Source organism: Pan paniscus, chromosome 16 (genome assembly GCF_029289425.2).
Source record: "Pan paniscus chromosome 16, NHGRI_mPanPan1-v2.0_pri, whole genome shotgun sequence".
NCBI classification, from domain to species: domain Eukaryota; kingdom Metazoa; phylum Chordata; class Mammalia; order Primates; family Hominidae; genus Pan; species Pan paniscus.
In genome coordinates, this window is record NC_073265.2 from 63,225,903 (window position 1) to 63,247,812 (window position 21,910).

Consider the following 21,910-nt stretch of genomic DNA (forward strand, 5'->3'; position numbering starts at 1 on the left):
TGAGCCTGGCAGTTCAAGGATGCAGTGAGCCATGATCACGCCACTGCACTCCAGCCTGGGTGACACAATGAGACTCTGTCTTAAAAAAAGAAAAAAAGTGGGCCAGGCGCAGTGGCTCACGCTTGTAATCCCAGCACTTTGGGAGGCTGAGGCGGGCGGATCATGAGGTCAGGAGTTCAATACCAGCCTCACCAACATGGTGAAACCTCGTCTCTATTAAAAATACAAAAATTAGCCGGGCGTGGTGGCGGGCGCCTGTAATCCCAGCTACTTGGGAGGCTGAGGTAGGAGAATTGCTTGAAACTGGAAGGCGGAGGTTGCAGTGAGCTGAGATTGTGCCACTGCACTCCAGCCTGGGCAACAAGAGTGAAACTCCATCTCAGAAAAAAAAGTGTATACACACACCAACACACACACACATGCACACTCTAGAACCTATCTCATCTATCACCACAAAGAGTAGGATATAACTATTCTTCCAGAGAAAATAAAACATTTAGCACACTTTTATAGTTTTTCTTCTTCCCTCTTCCTTCTCACTTTCAGATTTAGTTGAAATAATGTGAACTTTTAGTTCCAGATTACTACCAAATTGTTTATTTTTTTTTCTATTGTAAACATCCTTTCTGAACAGGTATTAAGCTTCATGGTCATATTACAACGCACTTGTTAGCCATACCTTATACTTTAATTGGTTTCATTGCTCATGATAATTTTTCCTATAGCTTTTCTTCTCCTTTCTTGAATTATTTAAGGTGATTAATTTTCCATTTGGCAGGAATACTGCATCAAGTAATTAAAAAAATTATTCCAGAGTTTACTTTCTGAGACCTTAAGTGTCTTTACTTGTATGTCCTTCTTTTGCTGTCACATGTGAGGGAAAGTTTAGCTAGGTGTAAAATTCTGAGGTCATAATCACAGTGCTTTCACCTCAGAATATATAAACCTTGCTTCATAAATTTCTAGTCTCTGGTGTTGTAGATGAGAAGTCCACTAATGGTCTATTTTTTCTCTGTGAGTAATCTGTTTTTGTTTGTTAAGGATCTTTATTTATTTTTATTTATTTTACTTTTTAGAGATGGGGTCTCACTCTGTCACCCAGGATGGAATGCAGTGGTGCAATCAGAGTTCACTGCAGCCTCAAACTCCTGGGCTCAAGCAATCCTCCCACCTTGACCTCCCAAGTAGCCAGGACTACAGGCACCTGCCACCGTGCCTGGCTAATAAATATAGTTGGATGGTTTTCATTTGTTTATTCGTTTGTTTAGAGATAAGGTCTTGCTCTGTTGCCCAGGCTGGTGTGCAGTGGTGTGATCATAGCTCACTGTAACCTCGAACTCCTAGACTCAAGAGGTCTGCTAGCCTTAGTCTCTGAGTAGCTAGGACTATAGGTGCCTGCCACCATGCCTGGCTAATTTTTAAAATTTTATGTAGAGATAGGGTCTCACTATATTGCCCAGGCTGGTCTAAACTCCTGGCTTCAAGTGATCCTCCTGCCTTAGCCGCCCAAAGCACTGGGATTACAGGCTTGAGCCCATGTCCAGCCTGCTAAAGATCTTTATATAATTTTTTCTTTTTTCAGTAATCTTCTGTCGCCATTGTTGATCTGAAAAACTCAAGTCTTTCTTCAGCTTTTCATCTCAGGGAAATTGTATTCTGCTTTTTAATTTTTTTTTTTTTTTGAGATAGAGTATTGCTCTTGGAATATAGTGGCATGATCTTGGCTCATTGCAACCTTTGCCTCCCAGGCTCAAGCAGTTCTCATGCCTCAGCCTCCCAAGTAGCTGGAACTACAGGAATGCGCCACTACACCTGGCTAATTTTTGCATTTTCTTTTTAGTAGACACAAGGTTTTGCCATATTGGCCAGGCTGGTCTTGAATTCCTGGCCTCAAGTGATCTGCCCGCCTTGGCCTCCCAAAGTGCTGGGATTATAGGCGTGAGCCACTGTGCCTGGCCATACTTTTTAATGTACTGATAGCCCTTCATTTGTTTATTTTATTTTATTTTATTTTTTTTTTTTGAGACAGGGTCTCACTCTCACCCAGGCTGGAGTGCAATGGCACGATCTCGGCTCACTGCAACCTCCACCTCCTGGGTTCAAGTGATTCTCCTGCCTCAGCCTCCCGAGTAGCTGGGACTACAGGTGCGCACCACCATGCCCAGCTAATTTTTGTATTATTAGTAGAGACGGCATTTCACCATATTGGCCAGGCTGGTCTCGAACTCCTGACCTCGTGATCCACCCACCTCAGCCTCCCAAAGTGCTGGGATTACAGGTGTGAGCCACTGCACCCGGCCCATTTGTTTATTTTTAAAATTTTTACTACTGTTGTTATATGGATATTGGAACTCCAAGAACATATTTTACATCTTTTAAATTTTTTCCCCATTAATTCTGTTGCTTTGCTTTTTTCCCCGAGATTCTCAGAGAGCTCCTCGAATTGTTTTTCTAACTCGCCAGCTCATCTTTTTGCCGCTGACTCCATTCTTCTATCTGCTACCCCTGTAGAGTTGTTGTGGGTTTTTTCCCCCCAGCAATCTTTTTTTTTTTAATTGCCAAAAGAGCTTAATGCTCTCAGGATGCTTTTTCTTGGCAGCCTGCTCTTGTTTTCTCATTGTAGTGTGTTCTTAAGTCTCCCTGAAAAACACAGTTGGCATTTACAGAGGTGTATGTTTCCTACATGATCCCCTTTTCAATGGGTACTTGCTCAGTTTGGCTGCTGATTCTCTTCATAGGTCCTGCGGTCTGTGCTATCTGCTCCCATGTAAAGGAGACATCTAGATTGTTCAGTGTTTGTAGCTAGCGTGGGCTGGCAGCAATTGTGTAAAGCACAATTTATACCCCACATTCAATCCCTGCAGTAGAACAGGGCCGCTCCCCACGAGCCCCAGATGGTGTCAGCTTGTAAGTAGTCCCACCTCTGCTGTGGGGGTCAGAGGTGGATTTCTCTCCATTAGGGATAGAAAAAAACCTTTTGTCTGTACCCATTTTAGATGTCCAGCTAGGTCCCTGTAAATTAGACTAACAAGATATAGATTAACACGAGAAAAGCAGGCTGGGTGCTGCGGCTCACACCTGTAGTCCCAGCGCTTTGGGAGGCTGAGGTGGGTGGATCACCTGAGGTCAGGAGTTCGAGACCAGCCTGGCCAACATGGTGAAACCCCATCTCTACCAAAAATATAAAAATCCGCCAGGCATGGTGTCACACACCTGTAATCCCAGCTACTCAGGAGGCTGAGGCAGGAGAATTGCATGAACCCTGGAGGTGGAGGCTGCAGTGAGCTGAGATCACACCACTGCACTCCAGCCTGGGTGAAAGAGCGAGACTCTGTCTCAAAAAAAAAAAAAAAAGAGAAAAACAGGAGCTTTTTAGCATGTGCATCTAGCATGGGTATCACATCTAGCATGGGAATTGTGCATATACCTGGGAGTATCCAGAGATGAGTAACTCAAAGCGTTGGTTAGAACTTCAGCTTACATAGCATCTTAATGAAAGAGAAAGAAATGTTTAGAGAAGTGGCAGGGTAAAAGAAAGGGGTTTTAGGCTTGCAAAGGTGGCAAACTGTTGGAAGTTGTGTTTCTGTTTTGCATTGCTAGAAGGAATACCTGAGGCTGGGTAATTTGTAAAGAAAAGAGGTTTATTTGGCTCATGTTCTGCATGCTGTACAATCATGGCACCAGAAACCTGCTTGGCCTCAGGTGAGGCTGCAGGTAGGTTTTACTCATGGCGGAAGGTGAAGGGGGAATAGGCGTGTCGCATGGCAAGAGAGGGAGCAAGAGAGAGAGAAGGAGGAAGCAAGAGAAGGAGATGCCAGGCGCCTTTAAATAACCAGCTCTCCCTTGAACTACCAAAGAGAGGATTTACTCTTTACCACGGGATGGCCCCAAGCCATTCATAAGGCATCCACCCTCATGACCCAAACACCTCCCACTAGACCCCACCTTCAACATTGGAGGTCACACTTCAACATGAGATTTGGTAAATATATGGGAACTCTAATGGAGTAAGGTTTGTTTGTGCGGGCCTACTTGGTGCCAGCTTTCCATCTTCGTGGCTGTAAAACTTCCCTGAGAGAGGAGATTTATGGTAGTTCTTGTTTCTCAGAAGTTTCTGTTTTTAGTCATAAGAGCAAAGAGCGTAAGAGTCAAAAGAGTTTCTGTTTTTAGTCATGAGAGAAGCTCTTAGAAGGTTCCTTTCTGCGTCTGTTGGTTTTCATTTGCCTGGAGCTCAAAACAATCATATGCCAAAGTGGCATATTTTGGAGTGGCACATTTTTATCCCTTATGTCAGGTACAATGGGCAGGGAAGGTTCAGCCAGCAAGAGGGCAGGATTCCTGTTCCTTGAGCACGGTGGATGGCCTTAACAAACCTGAAAAATCATGTGCTCCCACTCCCATTTCACATTGTTTCACAATTTACCAGTGGTTACTGAACAAACTCAACTTATTTTTTCTGCACAAAACTTCAATGCCATAAATAAGAGCTCACAACTTTCCTCTGGTCACAAGTCAGTTAGCAGCCACCTCGCTCTTTGACACTGGGCTGATTTAGAGCTCACACTGGGGAGCAGCCCCAGAGGTGGCTTTAAACCTGGGACTCGGGGTGTCTGCCCTGGGGTGGCTGCCCTGGGGCCATTGGTATTTGCTCCACATGCCTGTGGAGTCCATTTTTTCATGTTCATGTCACACCTACTGTGTTGCATGTTCTTTACTAGCGGGTGGGGTAGAAATATGAATGGACATAGCCCCTCCTTGAGATCACAGCCTGGTAAACAGATCAGCCATTAACAATTGAGGCGGCAGGGTTCCGTGCAGAAGGCTGCATGACTTTGCTGTCTATTGTGACTGCGTTTTGATAGTTACCTTTGTCACACTGTCTTCTGTATTATGTTTGCCCTCAGCAACATGTCGTATCTGGCACAGGGCTGACATCCTGTTTGTGCTCAGTCATTTGTGGAAGGAAGAAGTCAGGCAGGCACAAAGGTGGCTGAGCTCAGAAAAGGCCACTTACCCTGCTGGGATCAGCTGGGGAAGGTGGCTTCCAAGAGGCCATCACACTTAGTGTGATGTATAAGGAAACAGAAAGGCCACAGACAGGAGGGACTGCACGTGCAAGGAAGGGGCACTAGTGAGTTTGCAGCATCTCAGGAACTGCAATAGAAGGTTGATGTGAGGGCAGGCACTAGAAGGGTGAGTTGGGGTCAGATGTGGCAGGCTTGGAAGGAGTCAGGACTCTATGCTACAATTTCCAGAACACTCAGTGTTCTCAGCTTTCTCCTTTGTCATGCCTTCATACCACCTAATCTTCTCACCAGTGACTATCCTCTGGAAGACAATGGGAATGGGACCCTGTGGAGGGCTCTGTTGAAAACCCATTGATGGGGCCGGGCGTGGTGGCTCATGCCTGTAATCCCAGCACTTTGGGAGGCTGAGGTGGGCGGATCACGAGGTCAGGAGATCGAGACCATCCTGGCTAACATGGTGAAACCCCGTCTCTACTAAAAATACAAAAAAATTAGCCGGGCGTGGTGGTGGGTGCCTGTAGTCCCAGCTACTTAGGAGGCTGAGGCAGGAGAATGGCGTGAACCCAGGAGGCGGAGCTTGCAGTGAGCCAAGATTGCGCCGATGCACTCCAGCCTGGGTGACAGAGCGAGACTGTGTCTCAAAAAAAAAAAAAAAAAAAAAGGAAAACCCATTGATGGGCATTGAGGAGTGGTGGGATGATCAGAGCCTCTCTCTGCACTCTGGTACTTTGACAAGAGTGGGCAAGTTTGGGAACAGGGAGATCAGTATTTCTTTGGCTGCATACTTATTTATATTTCACCCCATTCCACGGAGAATTTGAGGGGATTTATCACCAGATGTGGGATACTTATCCAATAGAAACTGAAGCAAAGAATCTGGACAAGGGAAAGGGAGCCTCATGAGTACACTAGGTCTTAGGTCCAGGTGGGGGTGAGGCCTGCAAGAATGCAGAGATGGAGGGGTGTGGAGACGGCTGTGGTCCCACACTGCCAGCACTTGCCTGACCAGACATTCTCAGGAGTGCTTCCACCCAAGCATGGTGTGGGTCTAGGGCTGCAGGTGGAGCTAAGTCCTGTCTGCGTCTGGGTGTCAGATCCTAAAATTTGCTGGATGGAGTGGGGGAATTAATCCAGCTGAAAGAGCTTGAATTATCATTGAATGGAGGAAACAAAAGGCCTATTAATCAAGTTTAAGAGGTGTGATTGAAGGATTGGCACCTATCCCTGCTTGGTGCTTTCTTGGTGCCCTCTGTGAAGTTAGCGGTAAATTGCATTTTATTGGGGATTGATATTATTGGGATTGCTTCCTGGCCTGCAAGGAGCATTACATGGGCAGAAGAAAGGCTGCTGCCAGGGGTTGGGCAACATGATGAAAGATGTGGACAATAAATGACCCATTTCCTAGTTTTTCTATGAACTTATCTTGAAGGTAGATTTATAGAATAATATGTGGACAAAAGGGGTTTTCCTTCTGGTCTCCTTTGATGTTTTGGAGAAAGAAGCAAGGACTTTATTTATTTATTTGTTTATTTTTGAGACAGTGTCTTGATCTGACACCCAGGCTGGAGTGCAGTGGCACAGTCATGGCTTGCGGCAGCCTCAACCTCCCAGGTTCAAGTGATCCTCCTACCTTAGCCTTCCTAGTTTGTAGAGACGAGTTTTCACCATGTTGCCCAGGTTGGTCTCGAACTCCTGGGCTCCACCCACCTCGGCTTCTCAAAGTGCTGCGATTACAGGCTTGAGCCACCACGCCCAGCCAGAAGCAGGGAATTTAAAGCAGCGCAAGCCAAGATCAGGATTAGGGCTGGTGCTCCGGTCTCACTTCTCCTGAAGGCCAATCTCCTCTACTTTCTGCAGCTATGGGAGTGGGCTTTGCTATTCAGGGATGGAGGCCTGGGACATTTTAGAACAATTTGGGTTTTTTAGTTTTGTTTTTTTGAGACAGGGACTTGCTCTGTCACCCAGGCTGGAGTGCAGTGTGCGATTATAGCTTACTGAAGCCTTGACCTCCCAGGCCCAAGTTATCCTCCCACCTCAGACCCCCAAGTATAATAGCTGGGACTACAGACATGCACCACCATGCCCAGCTAATTTTTTTTTTTTTTTTTTTTTTTTTGTAGAGATGGGCTGTCATTATGTTCCCTAGGCTGGTCTCAAACTACTGAGCTCAGGCAATCCACCTGCCTGGGCCTCCCAAAGTGCTGGGATTACAGGCGTGAACCACTGTGCCCAGGCTTTAGAACAATTTTTAACAAGGCTTGAAATTAATAAGCTTTTGGCATAGTGGTGCACGCCTGTAGTCCCAGCTACTAGGGAGACTGAGGTGGGAGGATCACTTGAGCCTCAGAGGTTGAGGCTGCAGTAAGCCATAATCATGCCATTGCACTCCAGCCTGGGCAACAGAGCGAGGCCTTGTCTCTAAAAAAAAAAAAAAAAGAAATTAACAAGCTTTTCTCATTGATTGCTAACTGATAAAATTAAAAACTATTAATAGAACCACCGCCAGCCAGCCAGACAGCCATTGAGCAATCACTTATTGAGCATTTATTTCATGACTGGTGTTATGATAGCTATTGCCAGATGAAAAAGAATGCCTGCCTTCGAAGCTTGAATTTGTGGAGAGTTTCAGCCTATGGATAAGTTGCATGTGTGTGCAGACTTGTACTCTATGGCAAGAACCCAGAGGTCCCAGAAGACACGTTCAGATCAAGTGCTGTGGCAGTTTTAAGAAGGGAAAACTTGTATTTATGTGGGAGGGTCAGGGAAACCCTGATATTTTAGCATTTGGGCTACACCTTGAAGGGTTTATTTGTCTCTATAAGTTGCATCTAAAACAAACTGTATAAATTAGTGACTTTTTTTAGTTAGTAGCTTAAGCAAAAGCTGGATTGATGGCTGATGTAAGTGAATAGGGGTCAAGCTGGCCTCTGACCTGACCAATTAGATATTCAGATTGTGTCACCAGGAGGTACTTTCTCTGTATTTCTTGTGACCTGGCTTTCTTCCAAGACTGGTCCATTCATAGAAGGGTTTACTCCTCATGGGTGCCAGATGATTGCAACAGCTCCAGAGGTTACACCCTCAGCCCCAAATTCAAGGGGAAAAGAGTGTGAATCTCTCCCAGCATTCCAAGCTAAATCTCAGTGTGTCTTTGATTGGGTCAGGTTCCTCTCCCTGCAAGGGTGGCTCAGGCTAGGGGGGTTCTCAGATTAGCGTAAGCCTGAGTCATATGCTCCCCCAAAGCTCATGGACTGAGAACAGGAATGTGTGGCTACCTAAAGGCAAAGTCCAGTTTCATATTGGTACAAGAAGAAAGAAGAATGTGCCTTTAATACATCTTAGAAAAAATGTCCAATAGCCACCGTAAATGAAAGCAAAGAAGAAAAAAACACTCCAGGTATATGGAAGGCAGTGGAACAGAAACTGAAACGCAGGGGACAGGTTTGAAGCCAGCCTCAAGTGAAACACCCTGACCCCTTGGTGCCTGGGTAAACTCTTTTCAATAGAAAGCCATCCTTTTCCAACCAGGTTAGGGAATGGGCTGTTCAGGCTGCATGTAACCTTTCCTGTTGACGAAGTAGAGAACTATCCTGCCATTTGAGATGTTTTTCCTGTGCTATTCTCCTAATTCCCACACCCTCCTGTAAGATTATCAGGAAGAGAGAACTGTTCCCTTTGTACAAACAAGGCGAGAGGCCAGAGAGTTAACAGGAGCTTCCCAAAAGGGAGAGCTTGCCAGAGCCGGGGCCAGAACAGGATGCAGGGTTTCCTGATTGCAGAATGGGTGCCCCTTTCCTACTCCTGCTGGACTCTACATTCAGGCAGCCCACAGCTAATGACTGCACTGAGTTGCAAAAAGAATTCTAAAAGTTGTTTCTTAAGAATTTAGAGTGTATCTTAAGTAAGCATGCAATTTAAGCAATGTTGAACTTAATTTTCCCTTTTACAGAAGATAAAGAAACTAAAGTGAAATTAGACTTGCTGAACTTCAAAGAAATAATTCTTCATCTTAAAATATTTTCCTAAAAGGTCCCTCTAAGATTAAGAAAAAAAACCCCAAGACATTAAGAGGTTGGAGCCATTTTGTTTTTTGAAACAGAGTCTCGCTCTGTTGCCCAGGCTGGAGTGCAATGGCGCAATCTTGGCTCACTGCAACCTCCGCCTCCCGGGTTCAAGCAATTCTCCTGCCTCAGCATCCCGAGTAGCTGGGATTACAAGCACCTGCCACCACTCCTGGCTAATTTTTGTGTTTTTAGTAGAGACAGGGTTTCACCACCTTGGCCAGGCTGGTCTTGAACTCCTGACCTCATGATCCACCCACCTTGGCCTCCCAAAGTGCTGGGATTACAGGCGTGAGCCACCGTGCCTGGCCATTTTTTTGTATTTTTAGTAGAGATGGGGTTTCGCCATGTTGGCCAGGCTGGTCTCGAACTCCTGATTTCAGGTAATCCACCCACCTGGGCCTCCCAAAGTGCTTGGATTACAGGCAGAAGCCACCATGCCCAGCCTCATATCGTTTGTTTTTAATGAAATGCTTCTATTTTACATGGTAGTAACTGAGTCTCTGCAATGAAAGATCAAGATGGTTGGCTTCCATCCTTCTAGTTTTGGTTCCATGTCAATAGGACTGTAAGGTTCACCACTGGTCTTTTTACTTCAACATCACTTTTCCCAAGTTTTGTATTTTGATTGAGCTCTTAATTGGATAGATATTATCAATAAGCAATTTTTTTTTCCAAGAAGGACTTTTTTGTTCTGAATTCCTTGAGTCTCTTGGTGTTGAGAATGTCTTTGGGTTACTCTGATACTTGAATAATATCTCGGCTGGGTATAATATTCCTAGGTCACAATCACTTTCACAATTTTGTAGACACTGCTGCATTATCTTCCAGCATCAAATGTTCATTAGGACAGCTCTGGGGTCAAACTGACTTGCTTTTTCTGTCTTTATGCCTAAAGATATTTTTTATTCTTGAAATTTATTAATTTAACCAAGCTGTCTTGGTGTTTAACATTTTGTATCAAATTATTCTGGAACCTAGCATGCTCCTTCAATCTAAAAATTATCTTTATTTCAATTGCTTAAATTACTTCTCCTCCATCTTCCTTTTCTTCCTTCTCATTTTCTTCTTTTTCTTGCTCTTTTACCAATAGTATTGCAATTTGTAATTTATTAACTTTAGGTGTGTTCAGTTTAGTAATATAATAGTACTACTACCATTTAGGGTGGGGGAACTTATTTACTTAATGACTTAATGAATGAGTAACAAAGATTAGAACCACCATATACATTCACTTGATACATATTTTTATAAAAGTGCTTGAGAATATCAGAATTATTTATGTCACACAAGGAGTTACTGCCTGTTTTCTGTGTCACCAGATTCTATTAACATTTAATGATTACCTTTACTCTTTGAATTTTGAATTTTGTAACAAATTCCTGCTGTGGCTTATTTTGCAATTTGGTTATGTTCTGCCAAAGCTGTAACAGTAGGTGAGGTGTTTCAAATTTGGCATGACTGAATAGAAGAGCTGCCCGTTCTCACCATATGTTACTCAACTCATATATTGCTATGTTATTTTTACCTTACTCATCAAATTATCTTTTCTCTTATACATGGCTTTAATTAATTGATTATTTTAGGTATTTCCATCTCTGGACATTTCATGTACTGAAAATAGATCAGATTTAAATAAAATAGCTTTATAATCAGTATTTATGTGATAAACTCTGTCTTATTTCTTGCAACATTTACCGGCATGTAAATCCAAATTGAATATTGGTTAATGTTCAGCAATATTCAATACTATATAATTGTAGTGTATTGTTATGAAAGTCAATGAATTTCCCCCCATGATGTACTTTGTTCCAAAATTTGAATCTCCTTTAATAACATATAACACATAAGATGCTTAAAAAATTTATCACTGCTGACACTATTTGGCTTGTACTTATGACAGGCATACTGGCCATCACCTCAGCATATGAGGATAACCATATTTTAGAAATACCATGCTGGTGGCACTGGGGAGAGCTGATTGGAGCTGGAGAGACCAGAGGCAGGGAGGCCTCTTAGGACATCGTGCTCAAGGAGATAAGCAATAATTGAGGCAAGAACAGAGGCAGTAGCAATGGGAACTGCTGGGACAGGTTTAGGAGCCAGCATTCTGCCTTAATCATCTTTACACCCTTGCCGCATGCCTAGACCTAGTTGGTACTTAGTAATTTTGGGGGGGGTTTTTTGAGATAGAGTCTCGCTCTGCCTCCCAGGCGGGAGCGCAGTGGCGTGATCTCAGCTCACTGCAACCTCTGCCTCCTGGGTTCAAGTGATTCTCTTACCCTCAGCCTCCCGAGTAGCTGGGATTACAGGTGCCCGCCACCACACTCAGCTAATTTTTGTATTTTTATTAGAGATGGGAGGCCGAGGTGGGTGGATCACAAGGTCAGGAGTTCGAGACGAGCCTGACCAATATGGTGAAAACCCGTCTCTACTAAAAATACAAAAATTAGCTGGGCGTGGTGGTGGGTGCCTATAGTCCCAGCTACTCAGTAGGCTGAGGCAGGAGAATCGCTTGAACCTGGAAGGCAGAGGTTGCAGTGAGCCGAGATCATGCCACTGCACTCTAGCCTGGGTGGCAGAGCGAGACTCTTTCTCAAAAAAAAAAAAAAAAAAAAAAAGAAATCGTTGAAGCCATAGAGGACAGGGAGGCATCCAGGAGTGGCTATTGAATGGTGGTGCCATTCCCCACCATAAAGATGGCAGGAGAAACAGGGAACCCACGTGGCAGTGTACCCGCCGCCTGTTGAATGAGTGACATGATCCAGGGGAACACTGCCCACTATGGATACACCAGCCATATGCCTTGGGAGCAGGTACCTGTGTAGAAAAGAGTGGAGAAGAAAAAGCACAAACTTTCTCCTCCCCATTCCTGGGTGTGGCACCAGCATCAGACAGGAGTTCAAACAGTGCTTCCTTTCACCGCTTTCCTTGCTGCTTTTCTATTCTGGTATCTTCTTCTCCAAGACCTCAGGCTTTCCCCTCTCCAACACTACCTTCTCAGCCAATAAATCACTGGAGGGGAGGTCCATAGGAATAATGCATTCACTCTCTTCAAATATCCCAGGCTCTAGAATTACCCATCTCCTCTCCTGGTTTCAGAAATCTTGTTTTTTCAATGGTGAGATAGCAGGAAACTGATCTGGTAAAATGCATTCATACTACTGTATAAATGATTGATGGATCCTTTTAACTGTAGTTACTTGAATTTCCAAAAGAGCTCTCTTTTACCACTCTACCAAAGTGAAAGTGCCAAGTTGCTGCATGGAAATGGGACAGGTAGAGGAGAGTTTTTGGTCACCATTCAGGCAAGCCAGGTGGTACCAGCTCTCCTTCACTGGTCCTATTTCATAACATTTTTGCTTCTTGCATTTTAGAGCTACCAGTTTCCTAGAACAGCAGAAGTAGCATGCTCCCCTGGCCCAACCAACAGGTGCGGCTATAGTGGCCTATCTGTACTGGGAAGGGGACACCCCAAATCTGACATTGACAGGTTCACCCAACAGCAGGGATGTCCTGTGCCATGTGTAATACCCCCTCTTCTTTCATAGCTCCAGAATGTCCAATGACTACATAGCACTGTGCTGAGTCCTTCACATACAGCAGCCTGTCTTTGTGCTTGTAACAGCCTATAAGGGAAGCATTATTACTCCCATTCTACAGGTGGGGAAATTAAGACTCAGAGAGAAAAGGTAATTTGCTCAAGGCCTTGTAGCTAGAAATTTGGAAGAGCTAACACATACCACTCTTGGCATGGCAGTTTAGACATGGACAGCTTTAGGATGGGGAGACTGAGAACCCAGGAAACACGTTGAGGCTTCTATTAAAATACACTACTCGGCCAGGCGAGGTGGCTCACGCCTGTAATCCCAGCAATTTGGGAGGCCGAGGTGGGCAGATCATGAGGTCAAGAGATTGAGACCATCCTGGCCAACATGGTGAAACCCTGTCTCTACTAAAAATACAAAAATTAGCTGAGTGTGGTGGTGCATGCCTATAGTCCCAGCTACTCGGGAGGCTGAGGCAGGAGAATCGCTTGAACCCAGGAGGCAGAGGTTGCAATGAGCCGAGATTGCCCCACTTTACTCCAGCCTGGCAACAGAGCGAGACTCCATCTCAAAATAAATAAATAAATAATAAAAATAAATAAATAAAATAAAATACACTACTCAGGAGGCTGAGGTGAGAAGATCACATGAGCCCAGGAATTCAAGTCCAGCCTGGGCAACATAGCAAGACCCTGTCTCTGAAAAAAAAATTAACAGTGTGGCAATTTCACTGAAGAATCATAAAGGGATAAATGAAACAATACATCCCAGAGACGAGAAAGAGCTTTGTTGTAATACCTAGATGGGATGTTCTTTGAGTGTTCCCCATTGCTTCCTATTTAAAGTCCAAACTCCTTTACTTAGAATTGATTATAGAAAGTTTAGGAAAATCTAAATAGGTGAAAAGGAGGGACGAGAGAAAGAGGAAACTACTATCACTCTAGACCTTTTCCTTTCCTTTTTGCTATCTCTGTGATCATCTAAAACAAAATGCACAACATTTAGTGTTGTATAACTTGCTTTTCTTATAAATAGTCATGAAGATCTTTCAAAAAATATATAGTTTTGAATTTTTTAGGCAGTGGCATCTTTTTTTTTTTTTTTTTTTTTTGAGATGGAGTCTCGCTCTGTCGCCCAGGCTGGAGTGCAGTGGTGCGATCTTGGCTCACTGCAAGCTCCGCCTCCCGGGTTCATGCCATTCTCCTGCCTCAGCCTCCTGAGTGGCTGGGACTACAGGCACATGCCACCATGCCCGGCCAATTTTTTGTATTTTTTAGTAGAGATGGGGTTTCACCATGTTAGCCAGGATGGTCTCGATCTCCTGACCTCGTGATCCACCCGCCTCGGCCTCCCAAAGTGCTGGGATTACAGGCGTGAGCCGCCGCGCCCGGCCGGGCAGTGGCATCTATTGATTGTATGGTTTCTTTCATTTCTTCAGTAATTATAGTGTCTTTACTATGGTGAGAGTAAATAGTCCACTATGTTTTCTCCTTCGAGATGTAATTTTACACATTTAACTTTGTGATTCATTGGAAGCATATATGGGTATGAAACAAGAAGCAAGGCTCTAACTTCATTCCTGCCCCCTACCCTCCTCCCTAGCCAATTTCTCTGATTCCAATTGTTGAAAACCCCTTTAATGTCCATCAGTTTGGGATGCTGGCTGGGCGCAGTGGCTCACGCCTGTGATCCCAGCACTTTGGGAGGCAGGGGCTGGCGGATCACCTGAGGTCAGGAGATCGAGACCAGCCTGGCCGGCATGGTGAAACCCTGTCTCTACTGAAAATACAAAAGAATTAGCCAGGTGTGGTGGCGTACACCTGTAGTTCCGGCTGCTTGGGAGGCTGAGGCAGGAGAATCGCTTGAACCCAGGAGGTGGAAGTTGCAATGAGTTGAGATCACGCCACTGCACTCCAGCTTGGGTGACACAGTGAGACTCTCTCAAAAAGAAAAAAGAGAAAAAGATGGGTTGCTTTCTTTGTTATATAAAATATTACATTTCTATAGATGCCAGGGACTACATCAGGCCTATCTGGTCTGTTCTACTGATCCTTCTCTTGACTCTTGAACTAGTACCATATTCTCTTAATAATGGCATTTCTATAATGTGTTATCCCTTCCTTACACTGATTCCTCAAACATTTCTTAGCAGCTGGTCATAGTGGCTTAGGCCTGAAATCCCAGCACTTTTGGGGCCAAGGTGGAAGGATGACTTGAGCCCAGGAGTTTGAGACCAGCCTGGGCAAAATGTTGAGACTCTGTCTCTATAAAATTAAAAATTTTTTTCTTAGCTATTTTATCTGTTTGTTCCTTCATATGAAATTTAGAAACCTAGCCAGGCATGGTGGCTCACGCCTGTAATCCCAGCACTTCTGGGAGGCTGAGGCGGGTGGATCACCTGAGATCAGGAGTTCGAGACCAGCCTGGCCAACATGGTGAAACCCCAGCTCTACTAAAAATACAAAAAAAATTAGCCAGGCATGGTGGCTCACACCTGTAGTCCCAGCTACTTGGGAGGCTGAGGCACAAGAATCACTTGAACCAGGGAGGCAGAGATTGCAGTGAGCCAAGATTGTGCCACTGCACTCCAGCCTGGGCAACAGAGTGAGACTCAGTCTCAAAAAAAAAAAAAAAAAAGAAAAAGAAAGAAAAGAAATTTAGAATACTTTGGTTAAGTTTCAAAAATAATTTAAATTGCCTTAAACCTGTTTATTAACTCAAGGAGAATTAATAATCTTATAATATTTAGTCTTATCTCTTAGTAGGTTTTTGTCATTTTCTAGGTATTTTGTACCTTCTTTTTTTTAATTTAAAAAAAGTTTTTTAGAGATGGAGTTCTTGCTGAGTTGCCCAGGCTGGCCTGGAACTCCTGGGTGTAAGCAATCCTCTCACCACAGCCTCCCTAGTAGCTGGGACTATAGGCACACAATCATGGCTTTGTAGAATTTTTTAAATAGCTGCTGTGAATGGGAAGATGGATTTTTTCCCATATTTCTTCTCATTTGCTTTGCTAAGATAGAATTATGCTATTTTTCTTTCTTAATTATTATGTAATCTAGCCACTTTGGTGAGCAATTTCTTATTAAGTTAGTGGTGTTTTTGCTTATTGTTTTGAGTATTCCAGAAGCAAATAGATGTTATTTTGCCTTTCTGAAGATACAGTTAAGTCTGGGTTCTTGTCATGGAGCCCTTCTGGGCAGTTTCCCACTTCACCTCTGCCTCCTCCAAAGTGCCAAGCACGCAGCAGGTACTCAGTGAGTGTCCTCTGAATGAAGGTAAAGGAACCGCTTGGCTAAGAAGGTCATTCCTGGCCCTGGGTGGCAGCCCTTTGATTCAGGGTCTGCACCTCAGTCTTACCAGAGGGCTGGGGGCTTTTAGACCCAGGTGTCTGATTCAGGCTAGCCACCTCACAGACACTTGCCGCCCATTTCCATCTGGAGGGAAAGCAGGGGCCAGTCACCCTAGGGAGACCCCATTCAGGACAAAAGAAGCTTAGAAAAAGGACCCAGCGGAGGCTATGGCCATCCAGAACATCTTGCTCTCTATCCAGCCAGGCTGCCTGAGGCGTGCCCTTCCAGGCTTGGAACCCTGTCTCCAAGGAAGGGGATCCAACATCAGACACAGCCCCTCTCCCCAAGTGTCCAAGATCCAAAGGGGGAAAATAACAACTGTTTCTTATTCTCTTCCCTTTATTCCTATACCCTATAGAATTGCCCACATTTATTAGTATTCTGTTTTTTAATTTCAAAAAAAGGAATACATTCATACATTTACAAGGCTCAAACATAATCTAAAAAGGTATACAGTGAATGTCTTACTCTACCCTCATTCCACCCATCCCATAGCCACTTTTATTAATTTGCATGTCCTTTTAATATTTATTTATTCAAATACAATCAACTATGAAGATATTCTTATTTTTCCCCATTCTTACACAAAAGGTAGCATCTGATACACACATTTCTGCACCTTGATTTCTAACTTAAAATATATATCATAATAATACAAATAGTTAGCATTTATTGAACACTCATTGTATGCCAGTCATTTTTCAAACTTTTATCCATATATTAACTCATTTAATCCTTCCAGTACTCCTATTATTAACCTCATTTCTCCATGGAGAATTTTCCTTATCAGTATATAAAGAGCTTCCTCAATGGCTTACAGCTACATAGTATTCCGTTGTATGGGTGGATCATAATTTATGTAACTAATTGCCTTGTGAGGGACACGTGGGTGGCTTCTAATTCTTTGCTATTGTGGACTGTGCTGCAGTGAATATATTGTATGGATATCATCTTGTTATGTGTAGAGATAGAGCTGCAGAGCAGATCCAAAGAAAGAGGATTGCTGGGTTAAATGCATTTGTAATTCTGATGGGTATTGCCAAATTGCCTTCTGTAGAGTTATTAGTTCTTTTCATAATTGCTTAGTATTTCTAATTAAACATAGCATTGATGCGCACTATGTATCAGTCTGGCTGGCTAGTAGGCTCTCTGTTGGTGGCTCCAGAACAAGTTGATCTCAACATAGTCCCAGATGAGACCCTTTCTTCTGGCCTCAGGTGGGCTGACTTATTCCTTTTTTTTTTTTTTTTGAGATGGAGTCTTGCTCTGTTGGCCAGGCTGGAGTATAGTGGTGCAATTTTGGCTTACTGTAACCTCCACCTCCTGGGTTCAAGCAGTTCTCCCACCTCAGCCTCCCAAGTTGCTGGGATTACAGGTGCACACCACCAAGACTTATTCTTATCACTGCCGGTGAGAGTAAATTACAGCAATATTTCTGGGGAACTAACAGTATTTTCCCTGGTAATATTTGAAGAAGCAGCCTTGTAATGGTTAAGAACATGGACTCTAAGCTGGACTGCCTGGGTTTTTATATTTTCTTTTGCTGCTGTAACAAATTACCACAAATTTAGGGGCTTAAAACAATGTAAATGTATTCCCTTATGGTTCTGGAGGTAAGAAGTCTGAAACAGGTCTCACTGAGGTATATAAAGGTGTCAGCAGGCTTTGCTCCTTTGGGAGGCTCTCAGGGAGAATGTTTTCTTGCCTTTCCCAGCTTCTAGAGGCTGCCCACATTCCTTGGTGCATGGCCCCTTTCTGTCTTCAAAGCCGGCAACATCACGACATTCCCACCTCTGCATTCATCACATCTCCTCTCATTCTCCTGCCTCCCTGCCCTTTCCTTTGTAAGGATTCACGTGATTACGTTGAACCCACCCAGATAATCTAGAATAATCTCTTTATCTCAAGGTCCTTAATTGAATAACACCTGCAAAGACCCTTTTGCCATAGTAAGGTGACATATTCACAGGTCTCAGGAATTTGCACGTGGACATCTTTAGAGGCCACTATTCTGCTACTACAGTTTGCATCTAGACTCTACCACTTACTAATGGTGTGATCTTGAACAAATTATTTTGCCTCTTGCACCAGTTTTCTCATCCTTAAAATGGGGATAATAATGGTATCTATTCCACTGGATTGTCAGGAGGATTGAATGAGTAAATATTTGCCAATGCTTATAATAGTGTCTGAGACACAATAAATGCTATGGAAGTATCTGCTAGCTAAAATATATTAACCAGGCCAGGCACGGTGGCTCACACCTGTAATCCCAGCACTTTGGGAGGCCGAGGCGGGTGGATCAACTGAGGTCAGGAGTTCAAGACCAGCCTGACCAACATGGAGAAACCTCGTCTCTACTAAAAATACAAAATTAGACGGGGTGGTGGCGCATGCTTGTAATCCCAGCTACTCGGGAGGCTGAGGCAGGAGAATTGCTTGAACCCAGGAGGCAGAGGTTGCGGTGAGCTGAGATGGTGCCATTGCACTCCAGCCTGGACAACAAGAGCGAAACTCCGTCTCAAAAAAAAAAAAATAACCAAATAAAAATATTAAAATACAAACACTTTGATCTAGCAAGCCTATATTTATAATCTATTTCATAGGAACAAAAGCTTCCATGATTAGGCTATATAACTTGGATATTACTAAAGTGTTGTCCATATTGGCACCAAAAGAAAAAAAAAAAGGAAAGGAAAATGAAAGAAAGAAAATGCACAAACAGGAAATTACCTGAATGCCAGCAAAACGACAGTGACTGAATCAACTGTGGCCCATCTGGGATATACCAGAGCTATTAAAGAGAATACATCTGATCTGTGCCTATGCACCTAGAGGAATGCTCTGAGTGAAAGTTCGTTGAGAGGAGGAAGTTCAAAGTAATTATATGACTTGATTTCTTTCTTTCTTTTTTTTTGAGACGGAGTTTTGCTCTTGTTGCCCAGGCTGGAGTGCAATGGCACCATCTGGGCTCACCGCAACCTCCGCCTCCCGGGTTCAAGCAATTCTCCTGCCTCAGCCTCCTGAGTAGCTGGGATTACAGGCATGCGGCACCACACCCGGCTAATTTTGTATTTTTAGTAGAGACGGGGTTTCTCCATGTTGGTCAGGCAGGTCTTGAACTCCCGACCTCAGGTGATCCACCCGCCCCGGCCTCCCAAAGTGCTGGAATTACAGGCGTGAGCCACCGCGCCCGGCCGATTTCTTTCTTTCTTTCTTTTTTTTTTTTTTTTTTTTTTTTGAACAAACATCAGCCCCCAAAATTGTTGTAGATATCTAGGTCAATCATTTAACATGTTCTGTTTCTTCCTCTGGGAAATATGTATAACGATAATTCTCACTCAAGGGGCTCTTGCAAAGGTTAAGTGGCATGGCTGACATGTGTCAAGTCTGTACCATCCTGCAAGCAGCAGCCCAGTCTGGCATTTGTGTAAGGCGGTTTCAGTGGAGAGATGTGTGGGAGGGTGCACCCCACGATGCTCACCTGGTGCTTCCTCGGTGGGGAAGGGAAATTCAGAAGTGGTGGAAAGAGATGATTGTCGTTTCGTATATCTTTGTATTGTTTCCCGGATGTTGAAATTGTTACTGTAGTAACTTTTTATACTCATGTGTTATTGGTAGTTTGGATACTATCACCATAACCACAAACACTGAATTAGGAAAAGCAGAAACCTAGAAACATGCCATGATTCAAAGTCTGGTATTTTTGGAAGAGGAATTTAATAACGAACGTTTTAAGAGGAAAAAGTCAGGAGAGTCCTAACCCAGGCCAACCTTGTGTGTCCACAGCATCTACTGCCGAGGATGTTCCAAGCCGCTGTGCTGCTCGTGCGCGCTCCTTGACAGCAGCCACAGTGAGCTCAAGTGCGACATCAGCGCAGAGATCCAGCAGCGACAGGAGGAGCTGGACGCCATGACGCAGGCGCTGCAGGAGCAGGATAGTGCCTTTGGCGCGGTTCACGCGCAGATGCACGCGGCCGTCGGCCAGCTGGGCCGCGCGCGTGCCGAGACCGAGGAGCTGATCCGCGAGCGCGTGCGCCAGGTGGTAGCTCACGTGCGGGCTCAGGAGCGCGAGCTGCTGGAGGCGGTGGACGCGCGGTACCAACGCGACTACGAGGAGATGGCCAGTCGGCTGGGCCGCCTGGATGCTGTGCTGCAGCGCATCCGCACGGGCAGCGCGCTGGTGCAGAGGATGAAGTGCTACGCCTCGGACCAGGAGGTGCTGGACATGCACGGTTTCCTGCGCCAGGCGCTCTGCCGCCTGCGCCAGGAGGAGCCCCAGAGCCTGCAAGCTGCCGTGCGCACCGACGGCTTCGGCTTCGACGAGTTCAAGGTGCGCCTGCAGGACCTCAGCTCTTGCATCACCCAGGGGAAAGGTAAGCACGCACGCCACCTTCCTGGGCGGCCTGTGCCTCTGCTGCACCCTAGGGAAGGCGAGTCAGAAGAGATCATCTCCATTTGACAGAAAAGAAAACTGGGTGTTTATTCAGTCTTTGGGGGTTGGTAAGGTCTTAGGTTCCAGGGCACAGGATAAGGGGGAGATGAGGCCCTGACAAAGGGCTGCAGCCACCCAGAGGGGACACGTTTTACTAATTTACAAGACTCTGTGGATTGACCTAGCGATGACTCATGGGGAACACGTGAAAGTTGAAAAACTGCAAAGCTGAGAATCAGACCCAGTATCATTTTGGCGCCAGAGGGACCAACCACTTCAGGAGGTTCTCTTAAGCCACCAGTGTCTCGGAACAGAGAAGTCAATTGGGACCTGGGGTTACAGTAGAAGGGGGCTAAGAAAACCTCCTGGGGATAGTTGGATGCTTACCCAAAACCATACAGTGGCTCGGTGGAGGAGATCCCTTGTCTGCAGGATGACCTGCTGTCTGCCAACCTTTGCGCGCCCTGCCTAGTGTTGGACGCTTGAGAGGTAAGGAGACACAGACCAGTTTCTGATCTCAAGGAGCCAGAGCCACTTCACATAGCTGGAGAATGAGACAGTGCTCAGCTCTGCAATCCAAATCCGGGAGATGTAGCAGCTGTGTATTAGCTGGAACAGGGGGGCTTTCAAAATAAGGGGTAGGGGGAGTGTGCCAGAGAGTCTCCAGGACTCTTTGACTAAATCTCCAAGCTGGAATGTGAGCTCTGAGCAGCTAGTATAGGATGCCCTTACTGGGAAAGGGGAGGGAGGCTACGGAATCTGAAGGCACCTGGGTAGGGTGCCAGTGACAAAGAGCTTATTTACTTCTTCTGGAGCTGGACATGGGTCATGAAGGATAATCTTAGAGGGCCTGGACCTGTGCCTTCTCCACCTAGGTAGTGAATGTCACCCATATTAAGGAAATGACCCCACAGAGTTTACACAGCTTGCCTTGGGTGTTATAACTGGGCAATAGCAGAGAGAAGGGTTATTTTATTCTGAAGCATAAGAGATTTAGATTTAATAAAAACCAGGCTGCAGATAAGGAAGATCATGGAGCTCTCACTATATGTAGAGAGTCAGTGAGCCGGTAGTGATGGCTTTATGATTGTGCACACTTAGCCTTGCTGTTGGCTCAGAGATGGAGAGAGGTGCACTTGGGGTTTGGAGCCAAAAGCAAGCACTCTAATGCCACCTCTCTTTCCCTTCTGGCTGGGTTCCTGCCCACTGCATTCGAGAGAGCTCTCCTTCCAGCTGCCCCTCCAGGGAGTTGTCCAGTGCTGTGGGATGCCCTGGAAAATAGGTATCCTGGAAAAGCAACAGGGACCTCCTCTCTATCACTGTCCCAGGTCAGGATGTCCCTTACCAGCATGTCCTTGACCTGCCTGTGACCTTCTTTGTGTTCTACAGATGCAGCTGTATCCAAGAAAGCCAGCCCAGAGGCTGCCAGCACTCCCAGGGACCCTATTGACGTTGACCTGGTGAGATGGGTTTGAGGTCTGAAGGGGTG

At 45.0% G+C, this 21,910-nt stretch overlaps 1 protein-coding gene across 21 annotated transcripts in view; it reads left to right on the forward strand.

Moving 5' to 3' along the window:
• The window catches only part of PML (PML nuclear body scaffold), a 52,136-nt gene that overhangs the window by 8,399 nt on the left and 21,827 nt on the right, over positions 1-21,910 (forward strand). For all 21 annotated transcript variants that reach the window (XM_008971849.4, XM_008971854.4, XM_008971850.4 and 18 more), the window contains 2 exon segments: positions 19,776-20,362; positions 21,811-21,881. In XM_008971849.4, coding sequence (XP_008970097.3) covers positions 19,776-20,362; positions 21,811-21,881 — 658 coding nt within the window.